The 23325-nt window shown below is 32.6% G+C and overlaps 3 protein-coding genes across 5 annotated transcripts; 1 reads left to right on the plus strand and 2 right to left on the minus strand.

The window, feature by feature from the left end:
• Positions 1-2144: 2144 nt before the first annotated feature.
• Positions 2145-7452, minus strand: LOC142545400 (B3 domain-containing protein Os03g0120900-like). 2 transcript variants are annotated; one of them, XR_012820266.1, is made up of 3 exons: positions 5464-7452; positions 4905-4986; positions 2145-2521 (listed from the first exon to the last, which is right to left on the minus strand). XR_012820266.1 is itself a non-coding variant. In XM_075652580.1 (2 exons), exon 1 carries the CDS (start codon positions 6741-6743, stop codon positions 5502-5504), a length of 1242 nt encoding a protein of 413 aa, XP_075508695.1. In that variant the 5' UTR covers positions 6744-7452; the 3' UTR covers positions 4672-4986; positions 5464-5501. The 2 variants fall into 2 exon arrangements, 1 of the variants encoding a protein (XP_075508695.1); XM_075652580.1 differs by lacking the exon at positions 2145-2521 and having other exon boundaries at positions 4672-4986.
• A 7957-nt stretch (positions 7453-15409) lies between these two features.
• Positions 15410-17012, plus strand: LOC142545402 (mitochondrial import inner membrane translocase subunit TIM13-like). Its single transcript, XM_075652581.1, is given in 3 exon segments — positions 15410-15558; positions 16507-16566; positions 16568-17012. Coding segments are annotated over 3 exon segments (267 nt in total). The 5' UTR covers positions 15410-15441; the 3' UTR covers positions 16658-17012.
• Positions 17013-18774: 1762 nt separating this feature from the next.
• Positions 18775-21678, minus strand: LOC142545404 (soluble inorganic pyrophosphatase PPA1). 2 transcript variants are annotated; one of them, XM_075652585.1, is made up of 9 exons: positions 21376-21678; positions 20728-20859; positions 20609-20637; positions 20218-20283; positions 20008-20115; positions 19791-19856; positions 19596-19716; positions 19149-19230; positions 18775-19066 (listed from the first exon to the last, which is right to left on the minus strand). In XM_075652585.1, exons 2-9 carry the CDS (start codon positions 20849-20851, stop codon positions 19024-19026), a joined length of 639 nt encoding a protein of 212 aa, XP_075508700.1. In that variant the 5' UTR covers positions 20852-20859; positions 21376-21678; the 3' UTR covers positions 18775-19023. The 2 variants fall into 2 exon arrangements, with proteins under 2 accessions (XP_075508700.1, XP_075508698.1); XM_075652583.1 differs by having other exon boundaries at positions 20728-20854; positions 21376-21674.
• Between the last annotated feature and the right edge of the window lie 1647 nt (positions 21679-23325).

Here is a 23325-nt window from a genome sequence, read left to right on the forward strand (position 1 = left end):
AATGTGGCTGGATGTAAGGTTAAATAGTTTTCCTAGGCTTATATAAAAACATTTAATTACTATATATCTAATATTATAATATATATAAATACATGCAATTATTATATATGTACTATTATTATTTAATATATATCATGAATACTTTGGTATTTTTCAGTCCATAGTATATATAGTTTGATATAAATCTACAATTATTATTTATTACATATTAACTTTGATTTTTTTTTTCTTTTTTCCTGATGTGGCGCTCACGTACATTATCACATCAGTGCTCTTAATAAAAAATAATTATACCTGCAAAAAACTGAAAAGATGTTACATGAATAATTTTATGTTGATTAAAATAGCAAAACAACATATATAAACGTCGCGAAAATTCAAACATCAAAACTCATATGAGACTATGTCACGGATCAATTTTGTGAGACATATCTTTTCAACCTTATACGAATCATGAAAAATATATATTTTTTTTGTCAAAAATATTATTTTTTATTATACAAATAGATCTAGTTAACTCATCTCACATGTAAAAATACGTTAATAATCGCATAGAAGGACTACTAAAATTTAAAATAGTTGTAAATTGAAAGGTTAATTATACGATGAGCTGACAGTAAAGCTAAGGTGATGAAAGCTTGGGGATTGGTGAATGGTTTCCGTTAGGTTTGTCTGCTCAAAACCCAACTGTAATTTACAGCAGATTTCAACGCTTCCATTCACTTTAGGCACACCTCTCCCTGTCGATCGATCGATCCTAATCTATAGATTATTTTACACTGAATTTGTGCAGACTTTTAGCTGGCTTCTTCCCTAACTATTAAGTCACCAAAATAAAGAAACCTACACACTCTACATCCTAGATAGATCATGCTATTATTATTACACTCCTTAAAAAGGATTTTATCAATGACATATAAAGCTACTGGGTTTATTCGAATCCTGGCTTCTCTCTTTATTTTAGCCTTTTATATATATATATATATATATATATATATATATAATTTATTGCTTTTGAATTTTTATATTTAAGTTTCATATCCCAAGTGATATTTACAGCTGAGATACTGATATTTTACAATTATTATGTGCATGGACCTCCACCAATCTTTTTCCAGCACAATCTAAACTCTAATCGCATCATGCGCTGAATCACACATCCCTGTCATATTCGGAAGAAAAAACGAGCAACCATGTAGTAAGGAACCTGAATGGATGATTAAATATTTAGATTATAATTAATGAAAGTTAAAGTAGTTACTAATTTTTTTTACTTTACTTAATTTGTTTTAAGAGTAAACTTGGAATTTGTGAGTCTGGACCAGTGAAGATCATTAAATCTAAGCAGCAAAGACTGACTCTGCTAACAAATTTTTTGGGTTCTATTATTTCAAATAAGGCGACAATTATGTGATTTATGAACGGTTAAATATTCATTTTTTTTAATTTATTTACGATTCTATACTGTATCTATATATGTATGCATGCATGCATGTAATAGGCCGGTTTTGGCTACAAGTCTATATAATATTATTTAGATTTTTCCGTTGTAAATATGGACAGGTGTTCATAAAAAGTAAAAAAAAAAAGATATAAATGCATTCTATAATGAAAATTTATATATGAATATATTTATCACGCGACATTCTTTCTGCAACACCTTATACCAGAACGACATAGAAAACAAAACACAAAGATTTGCGTCAAAAGTTCATTGTTATGTTGCTTATTCTAAATATTTCCTTCAATTAGAAGCACATACGCCAACAACAAACACAAGACTAAATCACAGTGACATGCATGCGTTAATCAGCTTGTTCCAATCAACTAAGTAGTTCGTTCAAACCGGCCATTAAATTTCACAACAAACACAAGACTAAAACATTACTTATTATTGTAATTACGAATAGGATTAACACGTCTCACATAAATTATCTACACGCAACTTGGATGCATTAATGGCAAGTTTGGAAGAAGAGAGGCCGCTTATTGATCACTAAATCAAATGCTGAAGTTAATGGTCTAATTGAATATAATATTTTGATATTAAAAAGATACGATCATTAATGTATAATTGAATATGTCAATTATATTGGCTTAATTTTCAAATTTTTAAATATTTAACAAAAGAACATCCCAGAAAATGGACCACAAACGGCATGAAAGCTTAGATATGGATAGAGTTAAAGTCAAGAGGGCAATTACAAGCTATAATAATTAATCCATCATTTCTACATATATACTTGACCATTTAACATTGTGTACGTAGAGATATTAACCATTCCACTGTATTGAGACCAAACTGATCGAAGTTCAACGATATTAATACTTCTAACTTCTCACGGTTAAATTAATGTTCCCACCCCGTCCATGAATTTAAATATAAACATATAACCGAAACCGTCATACCTTAACATTTTCTTTGCTAATCAATTTGTCTTTGACTGATCGGTCGAAGGAATCCGCGTCGAAAAAAGTTCACTAGAGTCGTGTATAGAAAGATTTTAATGCCATAATTAAGCTGAAAATGACAATTCAAATTTATTGGATCAATTAACTTCTTTAATACATGAAGTGAATCATGATTATAACAAAGATATTGCAACTAATTATAATCAATCAAGGAATAGGGCCAAAGAGGGCTAACATGTAGGGGCTGTCGCTTCCCATATCTTAAATTTTCTCATAAATTTTGTATATTTTAGTGGGAAAATAGCTTTTATTACCAACTAACTCGTTCATTTTTAGGTTTTAGTCCACTGAGTTTTCAAAATTTCGTTTTGATACCTTAACTTTTAATTTTCAATTATTTTGACCTAATTGTTTATGTGGCGCTGGAAAATGCTGACACAACATTGAAAAATGCTTACATGATATCGAAAATTGTTGACTTGTTAGATGAGACATCAGTGATTAGACTAAATAGTCAAAAATTAAAATTTATTATACCAAAACCAAATTTTGACAAGTTAATGGACCAAAACCTAAAATTGAACAAGTTCATAAACCAAAATCATTTTCCTTATTTAATTGTATCGAATATGCCTAAAAATATGATTTCGTGTACATAGCTCTAATACTTTCAAGCTTTAGTCTAGCCTTGCCAAACTAAAATTATTGAGTTTGCTACTGAATCTATGAACTTATAAACACTAACTTCTAATGTGGAGTACATGCAAGCAGGAAATTGGATTGTGCTATGTGAATAGATAAGCATTCACATTAAAGGAATGCATCATTCATCAACTCATGCCTAAAACTAGGGCATTTCGGCTTAATTTACACATGCATGCTACCATTAATTTCCTCGTGATCACAATGAACAACGATCACATATTTCAGAATTTCATTGCTGATCGTTGAACTGATGTACGAAGGTCCAAAACATGCGTCTTGATGGTACGAAACACGTGAGAGATGGGAAATACAAGACTCGCGAGGTGAAATCATGTAACATGAGCTCCACTAGCAATTATTCTTATTCGGAGTTTCGAAATCATCGACTAATCAATCCATATAAAAATTTCAAAGTTTTCTCACAAATTAGAGTGTGAAATTTTACGGTCACTCACCATTATATTCATGATGTTTTCCTTCTTATATTTACTTCTAAACCTAGGTCAACAGGATGAAAATTCAGAAGCTAGACTTAAAAGATTCTAATCTACTGATAATTATTTTGCATTACACGGTCTTACCTTAAAACCTCTCAATCCTCGTATTACTACAATTTAAGCATGCAAATCGAATCCACGTCTTATAAAGCTTCTCTAGGATTCATATACCACTGAGCTTACTGAAACAAACTGAATACCTTAAATAAATTATGCATATCAACGAGGAAATTTTATTACAACCATTTGATGATGCTAATCTATGGAACTACAAGGTTTCTGCTACATTTTGTTAATAATAATCAACATATGCATGTTAAGTGGTGAAGACCGACATCAATGATTAGTGTAAAGTTCGAAATGACATATCAACCAAATTTATGAAAAGTTGCATTTGGATTGAGAAATTTACTTGGGGTAGAGGAACTTGATTTGAAGAAATGCTTTGAAATTTAAATTTCAAACGACAACATCGTTTGGTACATTTAAAAGTTAAATTAATTTTATTAATGGAAAAGCTCTAAATAATTAAAATATATATTTGAAATCTTTGATCAAAATACACATTAAGTTCGTTTCTGGTGCCACAAGAAAATATATCATCCATATTCCACATTTTTGGATGATCCATATATTTAATTAAGGTCAGTTAGCTGTGTACAATTCAAAGATGGGAAATCAATATTCCCCATGGAAGCCACATTACCTTAGGTCGCATTTCATGATAGTGATTTTTATGGATTTTAAATCAAAGCATTCGAAGAACCGTATTTCAAACGTCTCCGAAGGCCAACAATTAAAGAAAATATTGCGATAGAAGTATGGATTAATACAACTTAATTAATCTTAATTTTGTTCATGCTATCAAACAAACAAGATGGATTTCAATTTATAATTTTAAACAGTTGCGACTCAAATCTATCAATTCAGGCACAATCTAAAATAATATATATAGAAAGCTGAATGATCTAATAATCTTTCTAGCTAAATCATTCATACACAATCTTGCAGTGCAATCATTCGATTTCCCCAAAAAAAATTGCGTGTATATATATATATATTTACTCATCTGTACACTTAACTATAAAAGAAAGGAATTTTTTTTTCTAACCAGCCTATTGGAATTTAGTTTAAAACAGAAGCAATATAGATTTCGTGAAAGGGAGAGTATTTTATAAATGGACCCATACTAATTTGTTAAAAAAAGGAAGAGAAAGTAAAGTGAACAGAAGAAAAGAAGCTTACAAGAATGAATGATAAATGCAAAGTAAATAAAGATGGAAGTAATACCTTTTAAAGCTCTGCAGCATCGCTGGTGCTGTACCTTGAGACGGCCTGCTGTGCCCATCAAAGCAGCGACAAGAACAACCACCTATGCCAAAGGTAATAACAACAAACGTGATAAAAAAAATATGTGTATTTATGACTAAAGGATTATTTTCAATCCTGTCTTCCGATCAAGAAGTTCAGCTCAAGAAAAAAACAAGTCAAACAAAGTCAGTTCAGAATTAGATTTACTCGCAACCTGAAAAAAGAGCAGTCATCGTTGAGTGTGAAAGGCCAATTAAAGAAGTGGAATATGCTATATATGTTTATATATTATTTATAGATAAAAGCTTCTAGCACAAGCGAAATCGTCTATGGAGCGGATAAATGTGAGGGAGTATTATTCAGGCTCGCGGTTCATAACATGAAATAATGGGAATGAATCTGTCTGTCATATATCTATATACCATTCTCGCTCCCACTGATTATACACATTGTACTCAAAAAGTCAATGCTATATATATATATTTATATATGAATCACAAAGTGGCCTGATACAAGTCGTGTTTGATACATGAATTACCTCAACTTTTAAATGAATATCGTGTCTTGAAATTTGAGTTAGATGTCCAAGTCCAGAGACATTGAACCCTTGCCCTTGTCTTCGTTCTGATTGTAAGGCCTTAACTGGAGGAGAGAAGGGATTGGTGGAGATGATGAAGAAGAAGAATCGAAGGGGGGATGAGTGAACTGCTCGACTGGAACTGCTGAGTGGGACAACATATCACATTCATCTGAATCTGAAACGGGACAATCCATGTTCACGCCGAAAAGCCTCAGTCTCTTTGCTGCAGCCTTGCCTTGGACCACCGGAACCGAATCAAAAACCATCTGCTCAACCCCACTTCTCCTTTGGGTTTGCGTCATTCCCACCTGTTGTGGGGCGAAAAGGCCAACTCCAGCTGTTGCTGCTGCTGCTCCTCCTCCTCCAACAGCCCCTGGAGCTGATCTCAGATACAGTATTGACCCAGGCGGACAAGGGTTTCCATTCACGACTGTGGTATTGTACGAATAAGGGCTTTGTCCAGATTGGTAGTGATGCTGATACTGATTATGAGACTGATTGTGTGCTGCCATGGAGGCGTTTGCTTGTAGAAAGTGTGAATATTCTCTAGACGGTGGTGGCTGCATAAAGAGGGGATTCCATTGATGAATAGACCTGTGGAAAGAGAATTGATGGGCGATTGGGATGGGAATTGGGCTGGGAAACTCCGGTGCATCTGGGCGGCGCCTCCAATCTATGAATAGCCGATCTTTTCCCAATTCTCCCATTCCTCTCTGGAAGGAGACAATATCCCCGGCGTCTAGCTTCTTCTCTTTCACAAAACGGCTCCACCCTTTGGTCATGACGTAACTCTGGCTGCTGTTCCAGTAGGAGTACCTGAATCGCCACTGCTTACCGTTCCTGTCCTCGAAATTCAACAGAAGCCCCTTCTCGTTTGTAGAAGAATCCAGAGGGAAGTACTTCTCCGCGTGCTGCTTGGGGATGACCAATCGATTTAGCTTGCCGACATCGCTAGGTGTGACAACTTTGTCGAACATGTGCTCTCTCTCGATCAGCACATGAGATGCAGTACTGCTCATACCTTCTACTCCTCGCATCTGATGATCCTCTTGTGCAGCATCCTCGCCATTGGTGCTAGGCAAGTGTTGGGCTGCTCCCGCTCCCGCTCCTGCTCCGCCGTCTTCGTGTTGGTGGTGGTAGGTGAAATGGTGAAGCGTTGAGGACGAAGAAGGCATACCTCTTGACCCAGTTATTTGATGCTCTTCAGAAAACCCTGGCCGACCTGACATGAAATTCATGATGTTTTCCCGGATTAAACTTGTCAACTCTACTGAAACTCTGACAGATCTGCTCGGGAGTTAGAGAGAGAGAGAGAGAGAGAGAGAGAGAGAGAGGATAATGGAAAATGGGAGATGGAAACTGGATTAACCCCAACCAACAAAGTACTCAGCACAACCGAAATCCACGTATATTTATAAGCTTATATAAGTATTCTGCTACTTGATTCAGTATCAGTGGAACACGAACAAGAAGCTCCTGCAAAATCCAAAATCTGAATACAGAAACGTGGGCAATATTCAACAAGTTTGCTAGGGCTGAAAGCCTGAAAAAGTTTTTTTTCCTCGGAAAAAAATAGAATTCAGTATATGATTAACAGAATAAAGGGTCGGTGGCTCCTTCTTTGACCTCCCGAAAACTCATATTATCCCCATGGAAGACGGCCAAAAAGTAAGATTTGAAAGCAAGATACGATGCCTGGCTAATCATCTCAAAATTTTCTTCTCTAGTTGTTGACCCCCGATCCATTTTCAGAAATGGGAATAAAAATCAGGAGAAAAGAAAATCAGGGGAGAGAAACCATGTAAGGTTCTAGCTAGATATTAATAAACATTAAATATAATATAATATATATGTGGGCTTCAATTTTTCAAAGTGTGAGGAAGTTTCGCAAGTTAGGCCATTTTCCTTGAATTTATTCCACCAAGCTCCGATTCTCCTCCTTCGCTATCAATGTGTATGTGTGTGAGAGAGAAGGAAAGACTTTATACGTAGAGAAAGGAAGGCTAGGTGAATGGAAATGGGTGGTGGGGGGCCATTAATTATCTGGTTGGGTTCATGTGAGCTCGTCCTTGTCAATTAGCCTGGGGTGGCTGCTAATTGTATTACTGTTCAAATATATATATATATACATACACACACACACATACATCGCTAAGAATCGAAATTGAGGGGGATATTTATAACTAACAGATTTAGAGGCACAAATTAAACTATAATATCAATTGTTAGAATTATAAGATTCCCATAAAAAAAAACCGGAAACTGCGATTTTTAATGTATATGTTTGTCTCTTTTTAGGTTTGGTCGTTCGTGTCATCAAATTTCAGTTGTAGACAATTATCTTTGATTTCATTTTTCAAGTTTAGTCATTTTTCTATGCACCTTGTGTTGATGCAATGTTGACATAACAATGAATATGATACTGATGAATATGAAATGTTGCATCAGAGGTCTTGCAAAAAACAGAACTAAAATTTTATTGTGTTAATATATATTATCAAAATCGCAATATACACTATGAAAATCACAGTTTTTCATAAACGTTTTGAATGATTTTTTTATCTTTTTTCATTAGAAAGTATGATTCGTGTAATTAAGGGGTAATTTAAATTGTATTTAAACCCACAACTAATATTCATGATTGAATGTAGGGTGAGAAAAAATACCGAACATTCCGGTATACCGTACTGCAAAATACAGCACATACCGAATTTAACAGTATACCATAAATTTCGGTACGGTATGATACCATATCGAACTCCTCTGTATTGATATCGATATAACATTAAAAAAAATAGTGTTATTCACATTCGGTATAGACGGTATCCACATTCATTTTTCGAGATAATTTTTGGAAAACCCGATATACTGTACCGAACCAAGCGTAATTAAATGATAGTAACTGCATATGATGTTGGTAGTTTTACAGATCCAGGTATATGTTCCTCGATCGACTAATTAATTTGTTATCCTTCATAAAAGAAATGTAAAAAATTGTGAAGTAAAATCAATTAAACATTATCAGTTGCAGTTTAGAATTTCCGAGTAAATCGATTTGGAAAAGGCTGTAATTTCATATAAATGCAGTTAAATGATGACAAAGATTATAATAATTGTGATTGAATATGAGGTTGGTTAATCATTTAAAAAAAGAAAAAAAAGAGTACATACTTAGAGCTAGTTATGATTTCAAATGTTCCTTACAAGATGGCAGTTAGCCAGCTGTTTTTGTATAGTAAGAGGTAATTGTTATTAGTGCAACTTAATTGGAATTGGCACTACGATACTCTATTATTACCCTCTAATATTAAGAATAGGTCTCTTGTGAGACGGTCTCAGGAATCTTTATTTGTGAGACGAGTTGATACTACAAACAATTACTTGTTTGCATTCATCAGCTTCTTCTTCACCCAACAGAGGTTTAATTTGTCTCTACCAAATTCCGAAACGAAAAAAGAAAAAGAAATATATTATAAATAAATGAAAAGAGAGGAATATGGAAGGAATTGAAGGAGAGAAGAGATAATATCAGTACGTGCAATTAAAGTAGATCATTCGAATTGTTATTTTCTTTTGTTTCGCCCCAATGAATAGCCGATATTATATGCTCAAGAGGGGGGGACAGTCTACGTTGCACAGTGTTCCTGGACCACCTATGTATGTACATATATGCATACATCATAGAAAATACAAATATTTATATATTCTGTATTTTTTTTTTTTTTTTTTTTGCTTTTTCCATTAATTCGGTGTGTGTAGTAAGTAGCTACTGTGTTATATGGACCATTTTCAGCATTATTAGTTAATAGAGAGGTGGCCGATTCTCCAGACTATCTTCTCTCCATTCATAATTAATTCTGTCATTTTTCACTATAAAAAATAATAATAATTTATTTCGATCTCCTTCAAATTTAATTTAAAATATAATATATAGTCGTTCTCAAATATATACATACGTGCCTTTAGCTTTTAAATACTTTGCAGTCGTGTGTGACATGCATCGACATATTTCTTTTCTTATCTCTTTAATTACCCGATTCTCTTCCTTGAAATTAATTAATATATACCAAAACAGGAAAATCAATTTAAATTTTATTTTTTTAATAAAATAAAATTATGTATAAAATTTTGATTCGACATTCCCAAATTGGGAGGTCAGAATCCCTAGTTCGAAGATCGATTAATAATATAAAAGTTGGTCGATGAATTGTAACTCATCTGGCATCAAAGTCTCCAGATTGAGACGTAATTGCACATTAAAAAAAAAAAAAAAATTGGGACAAATTTTGTCCCATACCTTCCTTCGATATCTTGGGTGATCATTACCAAGTATTTATCATCATTTATAGTATATTTTTTTACTTGTTATAAAATAGAAAATATATAAATAAATCAATATTCATCCATTAAATGATACATATAAATATCATTAAATTTTAATACACATACAATAATAATTCGAATGAATATTAGCTTCAACAGCTAACTGTACGCTTTAGTTTCCCCCAGCCTTAGGAAAAAGATATCACCAAGTTTCATCTAATGATAGATTAGGTTCCGTTATTCAATCATTATGTCCCTCTAATTGTTTTTTTTTTAAAAAAAATTATTTATATTAAAATTGAATTATATATATTTAATGGCCAAATATTTGAAAACCATCCAGATTCAGCACAATCGTCCAACCACGTACGTACACTGCCTGCATGTTGCTCTATTGTGGTCCAAAATATTTGTTTCTGGGAATAATAATATTCATCAATTATTAATATTTAATTGGAATTTATTTCTATTAAGTTTAACTACCTAGCATTTAGCTCTATAGCTGTACTTTCATTACTTTGTATTATTTTAAGTTTCATATATAATAACACTAACCAACTAATTTCTGGTCCGTACTCTACAGTGTTCCCTGTGAAATTATTTAATTTTACGACACAATTATATATATATATATATATATATATATATATAAATAATACATATACAGCGTTGGAATAGAATTAGCTTTCAATATTATTTATGACACATTTATTTTATTATTTCCAAATGAAACACGACGTACGACAGTATGATTAAATTTTGAAAATATATTTTACCACACAAGTAGTTTCTGACTATTATGTTATAATTAATTGTAGTCATTTTAGTTTTGAATAAGGCTACTGTTTACATTTCTTTGTGTATCATACATATATTTATATTATATTTTAGGAGTCTTTCTCTTGCAAATACGGGAAATTTTGGTTATTTATATGGTTAAATCTCATTTTTTTTATGTATGAATTTTTCAGTTTTTTTTTTTTAAATAAAAAAATTGTTCATTTTTCTATTAGAGTTTTGATGTGACATTACATGTTTCAGCGTCAAATCGAAATCATTTAAGAACTATGGGAGCATCATATTAGAAAATTTACAAAAAAGACGACTAACAAGATGATCGAAATCACAAACGAGCAAATACTTAGTATCAAAATTGTAGTTTTTCCTCCACGGTATGACTATATTTATTATAAATATTATTTTTACAAAATAAATATTCAAATTTGTGATAACATAAATTTGAGTTGCCAGTAATAATTAAAGATTTTATGTTATAATATGGTTGGATGAATTTGGAGAAGGTGGATGCGACGAGAATAATAATAATACTTGTAATTTGTAGGATAGTGGGACGTGAAACGTCGTAATGAGACACAACTCAATCCAAATTCCCAATTGATGGTGGATACCTACCCAGGTTGCACAGATAGGGATATCTTCTTCTACATGATATCATCAGTCCACACGTGGAAATATCCAATACCACTTTAATTAATTCAAAATAATAATAACAATAATAATAATAATTAGTATCTACCTCCATCAAATATATCTAATATATAGAATAGCAAATTTTTTTAAGATTATATATTATAATATCCGCTCGTGAAACTGAACTTGTGATAAAATTTTGGTATCATCAGATTTTACTGATACTTGAGTTTGAGACTTAATTAAATCATATATTATATATCTAACTTAGCACCAATTTATCAAAACGTTAATTCACTGTAATTGTAATTATGCGTGGTTATGGATTAATATTCGGAGGATTTCTTATCTGTTATTTAATAGAAGTTGAATTAGGCTAGTTTCCCTGGGTAGGCGGGAAATAGCCGTTCATACACTGTAGCATGTACAGTCGTACAAAACCTGCTCCAGTACCAGATCACATGTTACTGTATTTAAAAAGCCTGATAATTCTAAATAAATAAATCCATTTAGTGTTAGATCAATTTTATTATACTTGGTTCTGCAAGTTACAACGACTACGACTTTAAAATAGTAGCACTACAAATTTTAAAGCTACATGAACTTGAAATGTGTAGAACGCTATCAAGATGATATGCAAATTTTATAATTTTGAATTCTAAACGTTAAACTTAAAAATTGAATTCCAATAGTTTAAATCTTGCAAAACTTGAATTTAAGCGCAAATACTTAAAAAACTCAAAACTAGAAGACAACTCTCGAATTTAATTATAAAGTTCGAATTTAAGCGTATAAGCTTAGAGAATTCAAATCAAGATTTTATATCTTGTAAATTTAAACTTTAAACGTTAATGCTTAAAAATTCGCATATAGAACTAAATTAAAGATATATGAGAAAAAGATAATTTGGTACATTAAATGCAACTGACGGAGGTTTTATTTATAGAAAATGAAAAGTCGTCATGAAACGATGCAACACTTCATAACATCATTTCATGAATTGAATCACATTTTAACTTGGTCATTCGGCCAAGACCAAAAAGGCGCCTCTTCACATTAACTTGAAATTACACGGCCAAATGGTTAATTAATTTTTTTAACATATATATATATATGTATATATATATATATAATTCTTTCCATTCAATCTTTTCGCTCGATAAAATTCGAACTTTTATCGAACTTAATTAATTTCTCATTCACCCTAATTAGTAATCGAGAAATAATTATGTTCGTATGTATATCTATATATATATATATATATATATAATTGGAAATGGATTATATTATTCGACGATCGAATTAACTTTGATGGGTGCTGTAATACAAATTCAACCCACGCAGACCCCCAACACTACAATTTGGTCCCCCGAAGAATTGCCAAACTCGAAGGAGTAAGTGTTTATAGATTGATTCCTCTTTGTTTTCCTTTTCCCGGCTGCACAACAGCTACTGTTTCCGGCGAGTGAACTGGCCAAACACGAGTGGAGGAAGGCGGTCCAAAGAAGATTAATCGAACACGCAAGGTTTTTGACTGAATGGATTTTTAAATTTAATTTTTTTTTCCTCCTGTTATTATTTAGTATTCTGAATTCAAAGGAAGAAAGAAGGTCCATTTTTTGGTCCACAAATCTGTAGATAAAGCCTCAAGAAATCGGCCTATTTTTTTTCTCTATTTCCTAATTCATCGGTAAACTAACATATATATAAGATCCCCATTAAATTGGCAAGTAAATTTCTATTATAGCCTCTTGTGCAAGGATATACATGCAGTGCCCAATTTCATTCTCATCGAGCATCCTTTACACAAATAAGCAGTACTTTATATTTCCAGGCATCTTATATTGTGTTTTCGTGCCCATTTACTTGTATTGAGCATCAATCGTTCACTCTTTTTTCATGTTTTATGGATAGATCAGCTAGCAGATTTTATTTTGGGATCAAAGAGTCCTTTGCTAGCTAGTAGACCTGAAGAACTAGTGGACTCATAATTTAGGTGTACGTGCTGTGCTATATATTATACTTGATTAATGTTCAAGTATGTTAGGGTAGAAAAAAAGTGATTATGAATTTTTAAACTGGCGTTGCATTTAACGACTCACTATCGATAAATACTATGACAGAAGAGAATTCATATTGATCTGAGTTCTCACGAATATCATTTGTTTTAAAAAAAAATTTCTCTAATAAATCTTGCATGACACAATTTAAGGTTGGCTGCTATTTATGGTTTCAGTACTGAAGACTTCAGCCTGTGTGATTTGCTTAATCACAAAGTCATAGGGTTTAAGGATCGTCTGCCCTATAAATATGGTAAGAGCTACTCTAAAGTATTCTTGCTTAATACATATTCTCTCTTTCATGTATTTTTTTCCAGTGAGATTTTATCAAATATCTCTCTTCGGGTGAGATTTTTGAATATATTTGAAATTTCTGGTAATTATTACGTGCAATTAGAAACCGTTCACGTGTCATTTTCTTATGGCATTTACAATATTAGCTGTTATTTTATGGGAAGGATGAGTATCAATAATTTAATTGATAGTTAAAAGTTATTTAAGCACCTGCAGATTGTAGCCTGTACTTGTTTTATTTGTTCAACTGTAGGGAAACGTGCAATGTTTTGTAATAATTAATTAATTAATTAATTAAGTGTGACACATCTGTCCAAATTAGGACTGCTTGATATAAAATGTAATATTATAAATACCAAATACAGCTATTTTTTGAGTTATTATTTTAAATATATAATCCATGTTCAGGGCTTCGTATACATCAGCATAGATGAGCTCATATATGACGTCTGTAATTTTTAATAAAAAGATTAGCATATAATTAAAAAATAAACACCACTTTCTTGATCATCAATCAGATAGTTCTATAAACATCAACACTAATTTATTATTACTTCAAAAAAAAAAAAAAAAACAATTGACTATTGTTTAAACAATTTGAAGGTATGAGATTCCAAAAACCAAGGACAGAGACAACTTTCCTTGAGCCACCACGCTCTTTTGTCGTACTTAACATTACAATTAATTATATATAACCACGTTGTTTATTTGACTGATTAAAATAGTAATCAATACCTTAACATATGATATTATTTACGCAAAGTACGACATTTCATCCAAGTGAATATCGAATTCGAACACGATATATATATGAATTAAAAAAAATAAAAAATTATAGGGGCACATATGATATTTAGAAGTGGTGTAAAGTTAAAATGCTTTAATAAATTGGAGTTCAATTATTATGTCGTGATTAAAATTATATATAATTTAGAGTAAAATTTATATCATGCAATGAGTAAAGTTGGGCTGGCATTTGGTGCAAATTGGGGGGCTAGCCCAGCTTTGTAGGCGCAGGACCACGCTTGCACCATTCACGTTGGGGCTGCCTACAATATATCTTGTTTTTTTTAAATTTATATCTTATCTACGACGCGTTTGCTTAGTTTTAATTAATTAATATATATATATATAAAATTGATTGGTACCAAACAACCAGACACACATGTGTGCGAGCATTATAAAACTTGTCACTTGAGATTAACATAAACGAGGATAGATAAACATTAAAAGCGTTCTGCGTGGGCATATGTGTGCCCACCAAATATAATTTTTTAGTTGACATTGTTAATTTAACGAAGGTTAAATATCGATTTTTTTATTAAAAAATATAATTAATGATAACAGTGTAAGTAGAACAACACATACAATAATTTAAGTTTTACATTTCAATTGTTATATCTGGAAAATATGATTATTAAGCCAAAACGATTAGAAAATATGATAATTTTTACAGATCAAATAAATTTTTTTTTGGTACTCTTTCCAAGCAGTCATTGTTTGTTACATATTCTTAACTCAATCGTTATGCAAATTCATTCTGATTAACGCCAAATCAAATTTCAATTTTATACAAAAATATTATCTTGTTGATTTAGTTAAATTTTAAAATTTCTCCTAGTTAAGTTCCCGAACCAAACATTTTTTTTAAGCCGTGGGCTAAGTTCGAGTACACATACAAACTCTGGTAAAGGATTTGGGCTGTAATTTGAAATCTAACAGGCCCAAATCACTGGCCCAAATGTAAACAGAAATAGATAGCTTGCCGAAGAGGCGGTGGTGAGTTTTACATACCAAAACCCTAATAGTAATCGAGGTGCAGTGCAAGATGGACGCGTTCTCTTCTCCACCATCAACTGGATCATCTTCCAAATTCTCGCCGGAGGATTTGATGGATCAGCTTAAAACTCAGCTCGCCCAGGCTTACGCCGAAGAATTTCTCGAGGTACCCACCACTATCTTGCCCTAAAACTTCAATTAGTTAACGATTGTTACTTGGAAAGTGAACCTACTTTTGTATTGCCCTGAAAATTCGAATTAAATACAAATTATCGATTCGTATGCGTCTGATGATGTTGGTGCAGTTATCGTTTGTGGACATTACTTTCCCATGGACTTTGTGTTAGAGGTTTGAACAACTGTGGTCAAGTATCTGTGGTTGCTATTTCTCTTCATACCTCGGAGCTTTGAGAAGGAATTCAGTATTAAGTATTCTGTGCAGTTAATGAAGGAATTCAGAAGTTATAGATCCTTGTATCCTGCATTAAGTATTCTTTGCAGTTAATAAAGGAATTCAGAAGTTATAGATCCTTATATCCAAGACTTGTATATCATTGTAATCACATCCGTCTAAAAATCAGATTTTTACTGTAGAATCTTATGAGCATAGCAAACAACAAAGACCAAAGCTTAGAGTTTACGGCTGGTATCTGTAAAACCAGCAAAATTGAATTATGAATCTAGTCATATTAGATGGCTCCACGAAATACTTGGTAATGTGATCGTCCCAGATATAGAACTTTTTGGCTTGCTAATTCTTTCACCTTTAGGAAGCATTAATTGGTTCCTATTGGCATTCGTGGGCTGCTAGCTTGAATTAAAGGCGGGTGATATGTTGCGATCTTGGATTCTCGGCGTACTTGTACTATCCCATATGCCTTTCCCGTAATTCTAAGACATGTAAGTGTGTTGTGCATCACTTCATCAATTGATTATTTTGGTATCAAACACTTAGAACGGACTGATTTCTTAATTAATTTTTATGGGGTATTCTGTGTGTCTCTCGCTAGATAAATTATTTACGTAGAACACAAATGCTTTTTTTGCATTGTGTATCTGGCAGTTTGTTTTTGCTCATCCAGCCTATAATAAAATTTTCTTGATGGCCATACAGACTGTTCGAGGAAAGTGCTTTGATAAGTGCATCACGAAGCCCGGTAGTAGCCTCAGTGGTAGGTGAAGACAGTTGCATTTCCAGGTGTGTGGAACGTTATATCGAAGCCACTGGTATTGTCGGCAGAGCCCTCTTTAACCAGTCTCGCTGATAGAATCCGGAGAAATAAGAAAGAGATACTTTACGGAACTTCACAGAAGTTAACGCACATGATGTTCAGCAGATCTTCAGATGAGCCTGCATATATTGAATTTCTCCTTTGATGAATTTTTCTGTACGTTTTGCATTGTGTTCCTGGGGAATTTTGGAACCGAGTAACTTAGTAAACATTGACATTGGCCTCGTGAACGTCATGCTGCCCCATATGGCATGTTGCCGTTCTTGTCTATGGTTCATGGGGGAGTCTATGCTCCTCCTGGAGCTTTACTCCAGATTAACTAAGTAAAGATTGGCATTGGCCTCATGAACGAAATGCAGCCCTATATGAATTTCTTATCTATGGTTCACGGGAGAGTCTATACTTGTCCTGGAGCTTTAACTCCCCCTTTCTCATTTTTTTTGACATATTCCCATTTCTTTCTTCTCATATTTTCTCGTTCTTCGATTTTTTAAAGTTTTAAATTCTCTCTTTTCAATGCATAATGTCTTTACTATTTTCTTATTTACTCTATTTCCTGTCTCCTCATCACAATCGTTCCTACAAAATTGAATTTTCTTTATATTTTTCTTTGACCATTAATATTTACGAATAAAAATTAATTTTAAATGGTAGGATTAAAGAGAGAGTAATTGTAAATTTTTTATGCATTAAATTTTAATTAAATAACTTTTACTTATGACCCAATTAATAAATATTTGTCAAATCAGGGTATTTTTTAATAAATTTTAATCAAAATACCTATTTTGCCCCTTATAACTTATATTTAATTTACATTATAAGTCATTTGGTGTATTGGTTAAATTTCATTTAAAAAAAAAAAGTTAATTCTAATATGACGTATATAAATAATTGAATCATTAATAAAATTTTACTTTCTAAAATGTGTTTCACTCAATGATAGAACTTAAAACTTACAGGGAATTCAATCGTTATGTTATATGAATAGTGTGATATAAGCACAAAAATTAATAAATTTGAAATTCACAATATTTCTATTGTACCATCTAATACATTTATTTATTTTTAATCACGGATATAAAGTTATTATCATTTTTAATTTTAGAACTCTCAGATTTATCCAAAAAAAATTACGAAATTTGAAAAAAGAATAATGTGGTGGATGCTTATAGCATTCTTGAGGAGTTATAATATTTTTTTGTCAGAAAATTTAAATTTCTTGCCATTTTTAAAATTTATAGTTTTTTTAATAAAAAAATTAACATCTAAGATTTATTCATGCACTAAATATTAGCGATTAATCAAAAAATACAAAGAGAAAATAAGAAATAGAAAAGAAGGGACAATTAGCTTAGACTCCCCATAGTTCCTTAGCTGTGTTCATAACTAGGATACAAATAAACCAAATCGAACGGAATAATGATTATTTTTCATAGTAAACTCAATTTCAAAATTTTTAAAGCCGGCTCAAATCTTGAAAACAACTAATATTGGCTCGGTTTGGGTCGACTGTTAGAGTTCGAATTCACGTTTTACTCGTTTGGTTAAAATTCAATCACCGAATTATAGGTAGATACTTGAACTTCAGCTTGAGTTTATTAACTCGTTTGATTTTGAATATATTTATAAAGTTTAATAAATATGCAATTCTCACAAGCAACTAGCCAACCATTGAACCTAGTAATTAGAGCTTGGATTCGATTTCGAAATTTATTTGAATATTCCCCAAAAGAGAAAAAAAATAACGAAAGAGAATAATTCATACATGGTCTTCATAGAGGTCAAAGGAATGTGTTGCATTAATTGGTGTTTTCATGCGGACAACCAAGGGCGATTGTAAGAATGAGCAAGCTATTCTTAGTGTCATCTTCATTGTTCATCTTTCCAATTCATTCATTGTTTCATGGACCCGTCAAACTCTCCTACGGACACACCCCACACCGAATTTGACAAAAATAATTAACGGGTCAGCCAGCATTTGCATAACCAAGTTTAAAAGATACCAGATTACCTGGAGCAACCTAAAGTATACTGAATCGCTTGCTGATCTCACGTTGTATGTCTCGATTCTAGACGATCCACTAGAAACAAGGCTATGTTTTCATGTGTTTGTTCTCCTTCTAACCCGTAGATAGAAAATTAGTAAGAAGTTCAAATCAACATTAGTATGTATCCATGTCATCAATTTCAAATTTGGACCTAGTCCATACAAGCTATAACATTGTGACCATAATCAACCTTCTAGTTTTAGAATATCCATTGACGTCAGTTTATAAGTTTCCTAAAAATTTAAGAGAAAATATAACAGTAAAAAAATGAATGTATTTGGGATTTTGTGGAAACAAACATATTGGTCCTTCGGTAAAATTTTCTGCAAAGAAAATAATTCGCCAGTCCGCTTATTTCCTCAAGGTCTGCAAGATGTACTCAGCATACAGGTCCCTGCATATAGGAAGAATAAGGCTATTAGCTGAAAAAGTCCCTGACCAAGTAACATCTAGAAAAACTCAAACGAGAAACATACATGGAGTGTTGAATGGCCTCCTTGGCAGTATCTGAAGGCAAAAACTCGTTCACTGCTACCTCTTTGTGTTCATTCTTCTTGTCTAAGTACTTGTTAAGGAAAAATCTTCATCCTCCATTTGCACGTAGACATGAATAACTAAAGAACCGTGCACTATTTTCTATACATGAAAAGTTATTTCAAATCTTTTAAATCCTGCAGCGGAAAGGATATTTTGATCATTGTACCAACAAAAACAACTATTGCTCCTACAAACACCATCTTAATGATTGCAAGTATCTCGGCTGTGATATCAAACCGAAAACTCGTCGTTGCCAAAATAATAATTAGTAGTAATCGTGCAAATTGAATTTTTTAAACTGTAGAGAGTATTTCTATACTATAACAGTAAAGGTACTCCCCAAGAGTGACCTCCCACAAAACTTAAAATTTAGTGATAAAGGATACAGTCTTCAAAGAAGCGCCGAATTTCAGTTAACCTATGAGGTGCCAGCTGACTGATATCTGTGTAGTGGCGATACTCTGGATCGTCAGCACATACCGCGATTATCTTATCATCCTTCTCTCCCTATTTCGGAAAAAATCAAAGACGTCCTTTTCTAATTGATTGAGTAACTTTGTAATCTTTAAATGGATCAATACCTGGTCAATCATAGGCATCAGGCCAATAGCTCTGGCCCGAAGAAAACAGCCTGGGACGACAGGCTCCTGTGTGAAATCCAGTTGAATATTATGGACACTCAAAACATTGACAAACAAAATAGGCGAAAGATCTTGAAACTAGACATTCTCTCATAGTTTATTGCACAGTGTCAGAATCAGCTAAGTTATTTACAAAGTAATAGGCAAATATAACAACCTGCATTAGGACTAGAACGTCCATAGGGTCGTTATCTTCACATAGTGTTCGTGGAATGAAACCGTAGTTGTGAGGATAGACCACTGAGGAGTACAAAATGCGATCAACCTGCACATCCATTGAAATTGGTAATAAATTTTCTGCTGGCTCATATTTCCACTCATGGAGATTGGTAGTTCTTAACTATAAGGCGAGATAGTTTAAAGATACCTTTATCAGACCAGTTTTTTTGTCAAGTTCGTATTTCACTTTACTTCCTTTGGGTATCTCAATCACCTGAAAGTAACGAAACCTGATTAGAACACTAAAATTCTAAGGCCAAAAACAAGAAAATTGATGCAAAGAATCCGAAGAATGTCAGTTTAGAAATCAATTGGCATTTTGTAAATTTAAGTCATGGACACTTCTCTGGTTAAGATGGAATATATATTATTTATCGAATCATGAAGTCCGGAAAAAAAAGTTTCATGGGATGAAATGGGTAACAGAAAACTTCAAAAATATTGTCATGAGGTAGATGCAAATAACAGTATCCTGAACAGACATCAAATGCATTGTCAAATGTCATAAAATTGGCTGGAAAAAAGGTAATGGTACATACAACATTGATAATTTCAGGTGCTCCCCGGCCTGCAAAAAAAAAAAAAAAACGAGCTATCAATTTATCACGAATGGATAGAACTCTGTACAACAAAATACAACTTCGCCTCAAATACAGACCGATCTCAAGGTCATGCCAAGGATGAGCTGCAACTGATCTCCTTGACAAAGATGAAAGAATTCTCTCATTCAAACGAGGAGCACGCCTTTGAGGTGCTACCGGAGATCCATCATTGTCTGCCATTTTCTGTACTAAAACGTAGAAGCAAGCGGATATCAGTTAATTCATCAAAACCAACACTTGCGTTTATATGACCTGCACTTTGTACATATGCAGGAATAACATCCCAAGACGACAGTTCTATAAACTTTGAAAGTTAATACTATAAATCATCGATTGCAAAACTTGTCCAATGCACCAAGGTGATTTATATAATATTCAATGCGCCTGCCAAGTGAATTTTTCAAGATCAAAACTTTCATTCGATGCAATTAATCTGGAAAAAATAAATGGTGATCGAGATAATTCTCAAAACCGATGATTCTTGGAACCGAAAAATAAAAAAATCTACCGCGTGACGACCAAAGTTGATTTATTCTTTTAATCAAGAAATACGCAGATCGCAAATAAAACCAATTGTTTGCCCCAGCAGTCCATTGTATAACAGAAACGTGACATCCATTTTTAAGATCAATAAACGATTAATCAGACAAGATAAAGAAAATAAACAATAATCGAAAGAAGACGAGGACAAAAACAAAAGGCACCTGAACAAAGACAAGAACCCAGATGAAGATGGTGGGGAAATTCACGAACGGATGCTCAACGTGTGCCAATCAATTGACCGTTTCCGGGCGTTTTATATACACATTTGGCCACGGAAGCAAGTCAACGACACGTGGAAATAGGAGGGCACGAATCGCCAGATGTCCAAATTGTTCACAGAAAATTGTAATATTACCAAAATTAAATCTTCGTTCACATTACATCATTTAATGATATAATATAACGTTGTACTAAAAAATAAAGGGAGATTTGGACTTGGTGAACGTGGAAACATGTAGCGATTCGGAGCATTTTGTGGCTGATTTGGAGGTGATGACCCACTCCCCACCAACCATTTCAAAATTATGAAAATTCTAGGGTTTGTATACACAACCTACTACGTATATAATATTTATGGTTGCCAAGTGAGCCATTGAGCGCGATCTTTGTGTGTGTGTGTGTGTGTGTGTATATATATATATATAATCATCAGAACATTGATTTTTCGTTCGTGTATATGTATTAGTTACAGATATTCAAAATACAAATCTATTTATAAATCATATGTAACAAATTTTTATATTTAGGAAAATAAAATACTTCTATACTACAAGATTATTTACTAATTTTTTTATTAGATAAACTTCACATAGATAAATATAACTATATATATATATATATAGTTTTGATATGCTGCATACCTAACGTGCACACTTATGTGAGCATCGATGATGTGTCAATCACCCATTGGATGCGCAATTTTTCTATATTTATAAATAAATTTGTATTTTGGAAATAAATCTTTAATCATTGCAAATTCAGAGTTCTAATAAAAATCGAATAAAATTTTGAAAAGCTCCAATATTTGGAAGAGCCAATAACGTGGAGCGAATTAGATAATTGGGCCCATATTATACGTAGTACTGTCAAATGGGCTAACCATCGCCCGGCCTTGGGATCTCTCATTCTAAATAGGGTTGTGGTGAGCCAGTCCTCAGGGCAACTCATACAAAAAAATAAATAAATAATTAATAAATTTCACTACAAAAATACATATATATCTATTTTTTCTTCAACCTGTGGGCCAACCGAGCCCATCGTGGTCCAACCAGCCTAGGCCCGCGACCCGACCGGACTGGCCCGTTTAGACCTATCTTTTAATGGGTCGAGAAAATTTCAACTCAACTAACAAATTTTTCGACGGATTAGGTCAACCCAACGTATTCAACTCATATTTACGACTCTAATTATACCATATATTGTCTTCAGATATGGTCTTCTGATGTTGGAAGAATTTCATCGGGTGGAAGCTGCTGAAGTGCATACGAAAGTATTTTATTTAGGATAGAGTTCTCACAAAAACTCCCCGAAATTTATTTTTTAAAAATATTAACCTTTTTTAAAAATATAATTGTGTTACACATTAAATTGTGTTTATATATGCAAATATTAAAATTATAATCACCTTGTAACCAGCCAAAAATTAAAAGGAACAAACCATTAATATATCACACTTTATATTATATTGTTGTAACAATGTCTTGATTTGTTCAATTTTCACCCCTTCTAATCATAATATATGAAACCTTAAATATATGTTTTTAATTCCTCATAAACTGCTAGATCAAATAAAGATTTAACAGATCGATTAAATTCTAATATTTTTAAAAAAGTGATGCCCATTCCCCCCGAAGAAGAGAACTCTCGAACTGGCGTAGTGATGATAAGAAAACGGCTTTTCATTTTCGTAAAAAGAAAATAGAGAGAAATATAAATAAGATTGTTAAATATTTAGTCCAATCACCAAAAATAAGAAGTGATCTTGGATTGTGAAACCAAACATAAACCTAATCTTTTGGTCATTTCCCAATCGATTTAGGCTTCACCATTGAAATTTAATTCTCTTTTTTATTTTGTATATATGAAATTCATGTGTCTGTGTTACGAAATAA

This window comes from Primulina tabacum, chromosome 5 (genome assembly GCF_025594145.1).
Source record: "Primulina tabacum isolate GXHZ01 chromosome 5, ASM2559414v2, whole genome shotgun sequence".
Taxonomy (NCBI): Eukaryota; Viridiplantae; Streptophyta; class Magnoliopsida; order Lamiales; family Gesneriaceae; genus Primulina; species Primulina tabacum.